This window comes from Mastigoproctus giganteus, chromosome 8 (assembly GCF_048544385.1).
Source record: "Mastigoproctus giganteus isolate SK-2022 chromosome 8, ASM4854438v1, whole genome shotgun sequence".
NCBI lineage: Eukaryota > Metazoa > Arthropoda > Arachnida > Uropygi > Thelyphonidae > Mastigoproctus > Mastigoproctus giganteus.
In genome coordinates, this window is record NC_143582.1 from 136,142,170 (window position 1) to 136,154,475 (window position 12,306).

General features: G+C 39.2%; 1 protein-coding gene across 1 annotated transcript in view; it reads left to right on the top strand.

Moving 5' to 3' along the window:
• LOC150081840 (RING-type E3 ubiquitin-protein ligase PPIL2) overlaps positions 1-7,040 on the top strand; it is a 353,530-nt gene extending 346,490 nt beyond the window's left edge. Inside the window, exon 16 of the mRNA XM_090379747.1 lies at positions 6,735-7,040. Within this exon, the coding sequence (XP_090235873.1) occupies positions 6,735-6,828 (94 nt within the window). The 3' untranslated portion in view covers positions 6,829-7,040. The remainder of the gene's footprint in view (positions 1-6,734) is intronic.
• Positions 7,041-12,306: the final 5,266 nt, after the last annotated feature.

The following is a 12,306-nucleotide window of genomic DNA, read 5'->3' on the forward strand; positions in this document are numbered from 1 at the left end:
GCTCATTTGGTATGTTATAGTTTGCAACCATCAGAGGTACCCATGCTCACTGTGAAACACAAATTGCACCTTGCATGGTCCCATTAGCACCAATACTGGACCACTTACATGTGGAATTCTGTCATCTAGTCTGATAAATCTCATTTCCAACTCTGTCATGCTAGTGGGCCTATCTGCATTTGGAGAAAGCAATGAGACCATGGTACCATGATGCACTGTTGGTATTAGGTTTGGAGACTTATTGTGTTATGCCTTAGATCCTCTGATCCCAGCTAATCAATGCTTGATGGGAATGCCTGTTTTTATCTTGTCATCTACCAAGTACACCCTTTCATGATGACAATGTATCTAGACAACTCCAGCTTCTTTCATCAAGATAATGCACAACAGATTGTTAACTGGCTTCAGAAACATGACAGTGAATTATCTATCTTCCCATGACCACCCAACTCACCCGATCTTAACCCCAATTGAGCATGTTTGGGACTTTATGGAAAAGGACATTTGATGCTACAACCACAATGTGCCCACAATGCCTGACAATGTGCAGGCATTGTGGACACATTCAACAACTGGGTAACACTACCACAAGACAATCTGCATCACCTCAATACTGATGTTTATAAATCATGCTTCACTTTTTTTTTTTTTTCTCCAAGCAAAAAAAGGTAATGAACAAATTTAATTTGAACAAGATTTAATAGTTGCATACACTGAGCTGCATTTAATTTAATAGTTGCATACACTGAGCACTCAATGCACTGTTTTCCTTTGTCAATGCAGAGCAGCCATAATGGTCATTAATTCTTGCTATTCAGTGTATTAATGCTACAGAGTTATAATTCATAGAAAACTTAAATATACAAAATTACTTGAGTCATCATTTTGAATGTATTTCTTTCACAATACTGTATGAAATAAGTATTCTCAATAAAAGTATCAATTATGACTAATTTTACAGCCGAAAGCTTGAAGTACTGTTGATAATTTGTTGCCCTATTTTAGGAACTGGTTGCATATGAGCGGTTTCCAAGCAGAAGGGGAAAAAAACCCAGTGGAATAGTTCAAGAAAGCAAGATTATCCCATTGCAATATGGCACAGAACAGAGCATATGCATTGAGAACAAGTGAAGAAATACCATCAGGAACTGCACCTTTCTTGGCATCAAGATTTGTCAGAATTCTTTTGATGGAAGGCCGTAGGAGGCACTGAGTGGAGTGTAGATTGCCAGAAGGGTGGTTTACTAAGATCTTCGATACAAGAGTTAGAAGAACAGTCGAATGCTAGTCACTTGGCTTATCTTTAGCTGAGGAGACAATAGAATCAAGTTTTTAAATAAAGTGGGAGGGGTATATATGAGAAAAAGTTTCAGCCGATGGCTTTGGCAAGAAACCAAAATGTTCGACTACCATTTGGAAAAGAAGCAAGTATTCTACTCTTAGCCTGTTCAAAATATAGTTTGGATTAATTAATCTAATTTAAAATTCCTGTGAGCTTTATTGTAAGGAAAATGAACCTGGAAATTTGAATGCGAGCAAATTGCAATATGCAATATTCTTATTTTTAACAGACTTAGGATATTTATTGGGAAACCAAGGTTTAGATAAAAGCCAATATTTTATGGTGGAGTGTGGAATAAAGGACCCTAAAAGAATAATTTCACTGACGTGGTGTCACAGTAGACTCACGACACCACAGAACAGAGTATTACTATTAGTATGACAAATGATGCAAGAAAGCAACCATCAGCCAAAAAAAAAAAAAAAAAAAAAAAAAACTTCCACATCATGTTTCCAGCCCCTGCAATAATTTGTCTAGTTCCTTCCTTGAATTTATTCAAACTACCCACTTCCACGGCTCACATCTGGTGAGTATGGGCTTGGCACACCCAGGGTCCTGAGCTGGATATCATCATTCTTCTCTTTCTTTGTGATTCCTTTCTACTTCTGGTGCTCTCTCTCTCTCTCTCTCTCTCTCTCTCTCTCAGAGTAATTCAGATTTTTTTTTTTTTTTTTTTTTTTTGGCTGGTGTAGCATAAGCCTCAGGCTTCCTTGCACCATATGGCTAATAATAATAATAACAAATGAAAGTTTGTTCCAACAATCGACCACCTGAAGGCAACTTCTGCATACACATCTATCCTTCAACTATCCTTCCTTGAGTTGAATTTATGCCCCTCACATGTGTAGTCTGAGCAAGAGGAAGAATGCCATCACCATTGAACTTTCTCATACCATTAAAGGCCTTAAACACCTCAATCAGAACACTTTGCCGGTGCCTAGTCTCCAGATACTGCAATCTGCAGAATTCAAGCTTTCCTTGGTAAGACCATCCTTTTGTTCTCTTCACTAATCTCATTGCCCTTATCTACACCCATTCCAGCAGATCTACATCCTTGCTAGAAAGGAAGGCTCCAGACCTGTATGCAGTTCTCAAGCTGTGGCCTAAACATTGCCTTGTCCAATTGCCTCCTTATTCCTGCTAATAAAGTTCCTGTATATCATTGGCAAAACCCCACAAACTGCCCTGGCAGCCCGTCTGCACTTAACAGAGAATTTCATATCTAACTGCACAATTACCACCACATCTTTTTTTCTGTTTCCACTAACCTAAGTGTAGTGCCACAGAGTTGGTATATTAATCTGGGATTACTGCTACCCATATGCAGTACTTTTTTACGAACAGGCCTGTTGCAACAGGCTTGATATTAGTATTAGTAACGGCCGCATGGTGCAAGAAAGCCTATGGCTTATGCTGCACCAGCCAAAAAAAAAAAAAAAAAATCCGAACAAAACAATGATAAAAACAAAAAAAATAAATAAATAAATAACTAAATAATAATAATTAATAAATAAATAAAAAAAAAAAGGAAATTAAACCTATCATCCTATGCGCTTCCCTTACCCGAAAGTACTATCCAGATGACCTTTGAATTTCCCCAAACTGTCGGCCTCTACCACCCATGAAGGCAACTTATTCCAGTAATTTATAACTCGCTGGCTAAAATAAAACTTCCTGCAGTCCAATCTAAACATTTCTCCCCGTAACTTGAATTTATGTCCCCTAGTTCTAGCATCATTTATAATCTTGAAAATTTTGTCCTCATTCATTTTACTGATGCCTCTCAGAGCCTTAAACACCTCAATCAAATCTCCTCTAAGGTGTCTAGTTTCCAAACTCTGCAACCCACATATTCAAAGTTTTTCTTCATAAGAACGACGCCCTTTTGCCGATCTCACCAGGCGAGTTACCCTTCTTTGCACCCTTTCAAGAAGCTCGATGTCTTTCTTTAGGTGCGGTCTCCATACTTGAACACAGTATTCCAAGTGTGGTCTAACATAAGCCTTATATAATGGGATTATCACATCCCTATCTCTACTTGCAAAAGTTCAATAGATCATCGATAGGACACCATGGGCCTTCCTTGCAACCTGTTTACAATGCTCAGAGAATTTCATGTCTGACCGTATCGTAACACCCAAGTCCCTTTCCTCCAGTACTGGGTTTAGTTGAACTCCACCAAGTGAATAAGTTTTTTTGGGATTACTGTTTCCCAGGTGTAATACCTTACACTTTGTTGGATTAAAGCACAGCTGCCATTTTTCTGACCATTCCTGAAGTCTATCTAGGTCTCTCTGAAGAAGCTCAGCTTGACAGTGATCATTAACTACTCTACCAATTTTAACATCATCTGCAAATTTAGACATCACGCCCTCTATCCCTTCATCAATGTCGTTTATGAAAATTAAAAACAACAGTGGTCCTAATACTGATCCTTGGGGAACCCCACTTCTTACATCAACCCAATCTGAGGAATAGCCATTTATCACAACCCTCTGCCTCCTGCCCTGAAGCCATCCTTCTATCCATCTAAGGATTTTCCTAGTGATTCCAACCTGTTCCAGCTTATAAAGCAACCGCTCATGTGGGACTGAGTCAAAAGCTTTGCTGAAATCTAAATAAACAATATCGAAATTATTCCCTAAATCCAGCTCGTGAGTGACCCTTTCGAAATAGCGAACCAGATTTGTTAAACATGATTTTCCCTTTACAAAACCATGTTGAGTATCCTTGAGAATTTCAATTCGATCCAAATGATCCTGAATTCCACCCTTGATCATTGCCTCCATGATTTTCCCTACTACTGAAGTCAGACTGACAGGTCGATAATTTCCAACTTCACTTTTAGAGCCACCCTTAAGTATGTGAGATACATTTGCACTTTTCCAATTCAAGGGAATCTCCCCAGAGTCTAGTGATGCTCGCATAATTAGCCTCAATGGTTCAATGCACTCGCTTGCCGCCTCTCTTAAGATTATAGGGTATATTCCATCAACTCCAGGAGCCTTACTGGTCTGTAGGCTCGAAAGTTTTTTCATTAAATAATCTTGCGAAATTTCAATATCATTAATTACATATTTTTTAACTTCGCTCCCATAATTTCCCATTGCCACAAAAGGCTTTTCATTTGTAAATATCGATGCAAAATAACTGTTGAGTTCATCTGCACCGGCAGCTGGTGTATTTATTACTATCCCCTTTCCCTTACGTAAAGGTCCAATCTGGTTTGTCCTGCTCTTCTTGGCATTTATATATGCGAAGAATTCTTTATCCCCCCTCTTTGCTCTGTTTGCTAGTGATTTCTCATAAACTGCCTTTGCCTGTCGAACCTTTTCTGTGGCTCTATTACAGATCACCTTGTAGCTGTTATAGGCTTCAGTACTTTTTATTGCTCTGTAACCTATCCATGCCACCTTTTTCTGCTCAAGTAATGCGGCAACTTCACTATTCATCCAACTTGGAACCCTTCTCGTGGAGTATTTTTTTAATGGTATATACGCATTCAAGGCATCTGTGATTAATGTTTTAAAAGCGTACCACAGTTCAATTGTATTCATTCTCTGCGCGATATCTACCCAGTTAATAGAGGCCATGTAGTACCTTAAGGCATCGTAATTTCCTTTTCTGAAATTAAAACCCATTCCTTTGCCTTTTACTTCTGCTACCTCTCTCGTCATCATCCACCGTAGAACTCCGTGATCACTTCCTGCTACTGGTTCCTCTACTGTCAGCCCTGTTATATCATCTGATTCATGTGTGATGATGAGGTCTAGGATATTCTTTTCTCTAGTATTTTCCCTGATATGTTGATACAAATAACAGTCATCTAGTTGATTTAAAAATTTTGTTCCCCATGTCGAGTTTCCTTCCCATTTACTCCAATCAATTAGAGGCAAATTGAAATCACCCATAATAAGGCATTGACGCTTACTTGCCCATTCCATTTGCATGTAGAGGCTTTTGTCATAATCTTCACAATCACCTGGTCTGTAGATTACTCCTACTCGCATTATACCTTTGTTTCCAACTATCTCACACCATACAGACTCTATAGTAGCATGTGAAATGTCTGAATCCGGGAAAGCTATCGTCGCACTCAGGCTGCTTCTGATAAGAAGCATTACCCCACCACCCCTTCTATCTAACCTATCCTTCCTAAATACATTTTGCAAGCCGTACTGAAACTGATCATCCCCAATTTCCGGGTGGCACTATGTCTCTGTAAGCCCTATTATGTCCGCATTACTTGTTTTAACCAGCAGTTCGAATTCGCTCATTTTATTGACGACACTTCTAACGTTACTGTATAAACAATTAAGATTTATTGTTCTTGTATATTTAACAACCCTAACACAACCCTTGAAGTTTTTTAGGCTCTCTTCCCTGATATTAGCTACCCGCTCACGTGAAACGTCTTTGCCCCCAGAACATCTAGATAATACGTCCAGTTGGGGTAACAGATAAGAACTCTTAAGGTATGTGCAAGAGTTACATTGACCAATATTATCAGATAAACGCGTGTCAGTATTACCCACATCCCCCCTATCTAGCAGTTTCCCTAAACCTTTAAGGTATCCTCATTAATACTGGCAAAAACTTTTGCACCACTCTATTACATAAGTAATAGAGTACTTCCTAATTATGTCTTAAAAAAAAAAAAAAAACCCTAATATGGTCAATTTTGAGATTCCAGGAAGCTTTGAAAATAGGATTAATCGCAATACACTTCAATTGCCATTTCTCAGCCAATTGGCCTAATTTTTCTAGATCTTATTGAGTAACTTACCCTGATTTCTATTATTAACTATCTTGCCAACCTTCTGAAAACTTTGGCATTGTCTGATATACTTTCATTAATATCATTGATAAATATAAAAAAGAACAGTGGGCCCAGCATTCAACCCTGGCAGTACTTAACCATATTTACCATTGCCTAGATACTGGTACCATCATGTCTCCCCCCACCTCCACAATCGTTCCACAGTTGACGTCAGAAAGATCTTAATGTTGCCCCCATTCTTCCTTGTGGACACTCAAAAACTGATCATGTATGAACTATAATGTTATATCAAGCCATTTTCAACACTGTGCCTTCACCATCATCACAGACCAGTCCATTCCTGCACAATGGGTGTGTTGATAAGCAAAGCCAAGTCAGTGTGTGTAACTTGACATTGAGTCTCAGAATAAGGCATCTTGTATTGCTTGTCAAGAGACATTGAATAATGCCATGATGTATAGCAAGTATTTTCCTTTACATTTTAAAAAGTTAATTTTTTTTTTACAAAAAGCAGTAATGAAATGAATCAGCATTCAAACAGAATATCATTAAGTGAGGTATTCATGTAATCCCTATATTTGAATGGTAATGATATTTTTATTGTATTTATAGCAAGATGACAGAAGATATTCCATCTCAGAAGCGAAAAAGGAAGGAATTCAGTGGTGATTTTAATTTCAGTTCTTGGGGATTACCAAAATATTAACAGAATCTTGACCTCTATCAACATCTATCATGTTTGCTTCATTTACCTATATACTGCACACACACACACACACACACACACACACACACACACACACACACACTTTTTGCTACACCTTTCCTCCATCCAGCTGGTTATTATATTTTATACTGTTTATATAAAACCATAATAGATACTGATTTTAAATATGTTTATATTATCATAAACACTGTCTGTGCAAAGACTGTAAAGTAATACAACTTAAATTCAAAGAAAATTGAATAAAAATTATTTTTCAAGTCTTGTAAAAGGACCACTTTTTATGTATAAACTGATTTTGTTTTTGAAACATTGCAAAGTAGTTTTTATAAATATTTTTAGCATAGCTCAATTCCCATTCATTCAGCATTTGATCAAGAAATTAAATGAAATATGAGTAGCCTTTCATTAAAAAAAAATAATAATAATAAAAAATAAAAAAATTTAAAAAAATATATATACACTGTGCTGCCACTTTATTAAGTGCACCATTGCTCTGCACACAAATGGTTTGTCCCACAATGTTGCAAGTCACATGACCACAGCTGTGGATATAAATGCAGCAGAACAACCTTTATAGTATCAGTTAAGCGTACAAACCGTATCAAGAATGGGGAAAAGGAGTGACCTAACGGACTTTGAATAAGGCATGGTAGTAGGTGCAAGACATGCTGGACAAAGCATCTCTGAAATGGCAGTTCTCCTGAACATTTCACGCACCACAGTTTCAAGGGTGTATCGAGAATGGTGCAATGAACAGAAAACATCCTCTCAATGGCACTCCTATGGAGGAAAATCGCTTGTTGATGAGAGAGAGAGAGATCAAAGGAGGATGGCTAGAATTGTGCAAGCAAACAGACGGGCCACAATGTCACACATCATGTTAGAATAAAACTTTGGTGCGCAGAACAAAATATCGCAACGGACCACTAGTCACACTTTGTCGCGAATGCGCTACAACTGCTAGCGACCACGTTGCGTACCTTTGTTATCAATGAAGAACAAGAGAGCATGCCTCCTGTGGACACAACACCACACTGGACTATCAAGGATTGGAAAACAGTTGCTTGGTCTGACAAGTCGAAGTTCCGGGTGCATCATGTTGATGGAAGGCTCAGAATTTGGTGAAAACAACATGAATCCATGGACCCGTCATGTCTGACGACTACTGTGCAAGCTGGTGGGGGCAGTGTTATGGTGTGGGGAATGTTTTCTTGGCACAAATTGGGTCCATTGATACCCATAGATTCACATCTGAATGCCACATCGTACCTAAACGTTGTTGCTGACCAAGCATCCGTTCATGTTGACAGTTTATCTCAGTCAGATTGTTACTTCCAGCAGGATAATGCACCGGTGCACAAAGCCCGAATCACTATGGAATGGTTCCAGGAACACGACAATGATTTTTCTTTACTGCAGTGGCCCACTCATTCCACGGACCTCAATCCTATTGAACATCTTTGGGATAAGCTGGAAAGGGCTGTTCACTGCATGACACACTCGTGTCTGCATGGTACTCAATTCCTGCACAACGTTTTCAACATCTTGTCAATCTATGCCTAGACGAATTCAGGCTATTTTGAAGGTTAGTGGAGGCTCAACATGCTACTAGGTAGGTGTACCTAATAAAGCGGCAGTTGTGTGTGTGTGTGTGTGTGTGTGTGTGTGTGTGTTCTCACAAATTAAGCCATTATAATCAGGGAGGTTAGCTTTTCCACCTGCATCTGGAACTAATGCATATGCTTACTAAAGCTTGATCTTGCTCGGATAGCTGACAAACTGAATGAGTATTTTTCATCTACATTCACAGATGAGGAGTTCTGTAGGAAAGTGGAGGCCAGAAGCTTATCAAACTCTAACAGGGAGCTAAATGATTTTGTAATTACTGAGAGCAAAGCAGAGGAGAAATTGTTGAACTTAAACATAACAAAGGCACCTGAAGTGGATGGAATCTTTCCAGTTATATTAGAGTAGGCAGCAAAGTAAGTAAGCAAACCATTAGCCATAATTATGAGAACATCCTTGGACTAAGGGGAGGGTCCCAACACACTGGAGATATGCAAATGTTATTTGGTTTTTAGAAGCATTAGCAACTAAGGCCATATTGCTCCGGGATATGCGGTGGTCACAAAGGGGGGATCAAAAGGTGACACGAGTAATTACAGACCTGTTAGTTTAACTTCTGTTTCTGGGAAAATGATGGAGTCACTGGTTAAAGAAGCATTGCAGAATCATCTTGACAAGACTACAGTTATTGTTCAGACACAGCATGGGTAATTTGATTGAATACTACGATGTGGTCACAAAGAAACTGGATGCAAAAAAATAATTTTGATATCAAATACTTGTATTGCTGTTGTTGTTATTGGTGTTATTTGGTTTTTCAGGAGCATTAGCAACTAAGGCCATATTGCTTTGGGAATATGCGGTTGTCATTCCCTGACCTTTCCGCATCCTCCGTATTTGGTGGTGATGGGCTCGAACCCCGGTCTAATCAAGAAGCATGTGCTACGCATTGCTGCTCCTTCCCACCTGGCTACGTCACACCTATTTGTATTGCCGTGAGGGAGATGTAAAGTCAAGTAAAGCCTCTACATTCCATTTGCATGTAGAGGCTTTTGTCATAATCTTCACAATCACCTGGTCTGTAGATTACTCCTACTCGCATTATACCTTTGTTTCCAACTATCTCACACCATACAATAAAACCTGCTTGTACCTTACAATAAAGATTATATTTATTTCAGGAACGCTTTTAATACTGTTGCACCTGGAAGGACTGCTGTACAAATTGGAGCAATATGACATTATATGGGAGAAGACAGAGTGGTAATCATGGCTACTGCTCTTTGTGGACTAATGTTATTAGTGGAGTCCCCCAGGTTTCAGTGTTGGGCTTATTGTTTTCTGTATTTATCAATGATATTGATGAAGGTATATCAGGCTTAATGAGCAGGTTTGTAGATGATACGAATGTTGGCAGGGTTTTTAATTACAGTAATGACAATATGCTACTGCAACAGGATCTAGAAAAGTTGGGCAGATGGGCTGAGAGGTGGCAAATGAAATTTAACATTGACTAAGCAAAGTACTGCGTATGGGTAGAATTAACAACAAAATGACATACCAACTGTGTAGTACTGGAGAATGAAAAAGACCTGAGGGTAATTGTGCAGCCAGATACAAAGGTTTCTGACCAGTGTAGACAGGCTGTCAGAGCAGCTTGTGAGGCCCTGTCAATGATATACAGGAATTTTGCTAGCAGTGATAAGAAGGTGACTATTCCTTTGAATAAGGTAGTGGTCAGGCAACACCTGAGTAATGCATACAGGTCTGGAGGCCTCGTTTAAGGAAGGATGTAGAGATGCTGCAACGAGTACAGAGAAGGCAATGAGACTGGTGAGGGGAACAAAGGGTTCCTCTTACTAAGAAAGGCTTTAGTTCAGTAAATTGCATCTGGAGACCAGTGGTGCCTACAAGTTCGGCCAATTAAGGAGTTTAAGGCTTTGGATGGATGAGAAAACTCAATGCTGATGGGATTCTTTCTCTTGCTCAGATTATGCACCTAAGGGGGCATAAATTGCAATTGAGGAAAGACATTTGTAGAATAGATGTGCTGAAATTTGCATTTAGCAAATGTGTAGTTGATTGCTGGAACAAACTTCCTTCTGTTGAGGACATTGATAGCCTAAATAAATTCAACAAAGAACTGGACAAACTTTTGGAGTGAATGGATTGGTGTAATGGAAAGGGTTTTTTTTTTTTTTTTTTTTTGACTGATACTGTAGAAGCTTGCTTTCTTGCATCATATGCCTCTACTAAAGCTAATAATGGTATATGAGCTATAGATTACTGATCATTATTTGTGCTTGTTTGACACTGTCGTAACAGACTTGTTAAATTCGAGATTGGAAAAGTTTTAATTATCAAGGATTTTTATTCTGATTCTGAACTTTATGACTGAAAAGAGTATGTTTGGGAAGTTATTAGAATACCTTATTTTGACTAAAATATGATGAAATATTTAATTTATATTATCATCATAGAGGCATTAGCATTAGTAGAGGCATTTGATGCAAGAAAGCAAGCTTATGCAGCATCAGCCAAAAAAAAAACCACTTCCACTTCACCCCTCTGTTCGTTCAAAATACCTGTCCAGCTGAGCCTTAAACTTATTTAGGCTATCAACCTCCACCACAAGGGATGGAAATCTGTTCCACCAACCAACCAACCACCCGCTGGCTAAAGGCAAATTTCCGCACGTCTATCCTACATCTGTCTTTCCTCAATTTGAATTTATGCCCTCTCAGGTGATTTTTCTGAGCTAGAGGAAGAATCCCATCAGCATTGAGCATGCTTAAACCATTCAAGGCTTTATACACCTCTATCAGATCACCTCGCTGGTGCCTAGTCTCCAGACACTGTAATTTGCAAAACTTAAGCCTTTCTTCGTAAGAGCACCCCTTTGTTCCATTCACTAATCTTGTTGCCCTTCTCTGTACTCGTTCCAGCAGCTCTACATCCTTCTTGAAATGAGGCCTCCAGACCTGTATACAGTACTCTAGGTGTTGCCTGACCATTGCCTTATACAATGGAATAATCACCTCCTTATCCCTGCTGGAAAAATTCCTGTATATCATTGACAGTACTCCATGAGCTACTCTTGCAGCCCGTCTGCACTGCTCAGAGAACTTCATATCTGCCTGCACAACCACCCCCAAGTTCCTTTCATTCTCTACCACTGTCAGTGTAGTACCACAGAGTTGATACGTTGCTCTGGGGTTGCTGTTTCCCATGTGTAGTACTTTACATTTGTCAATGTTAAACTTCATTTGCCACCTCTCAGCCCATCTGCTCAACCTTTCCAGATCCTGTTGCAGCAGCATAGTGTCAGTAGTGTCCTTGACAACCCTGCCAACCTTTGTATCATCTGCAAACTTGGACATTAAGCTTGATATACCATCATCAATATCATTTATAAATACAGAAAACAATAATGGACCCAACACTGAGCCCTGAGGGACTCCACTAATAACATTAGTCCACGATGAGCAGTGTCCATTGATTACCACTCTCTGTCTTCTCCCCCTCAACCACCCCTTTATCCATAGCAGCAATTTGCCTCCAATGTCACACTGCTCCAATTTGTGTAGCAGTCTTCCATGTGCAACAGTATCAAAAGCCTTTCTAAGATCCAAGTATATAATATCAAAGTTATTCCCTGCATCCAGTTCTTTTGTGACTGCATCATAGTATCCAATCAAGTTGGTCAGGCAAGACTTCCCCTTAACAAAACCATGCTGTGTCTGAGCTATAACTGAAGTCTTGTCTAAATGATCCTGCAGTGCTTCTTTAACCAGTGCCTCCATTAATTTTCCTGGAACAGAAGTTAAGCTCACAGGTCTATAATTACTTGTGTCAGCCTTTGATCCTCCTTTGTGAATTGGGGTCACATTT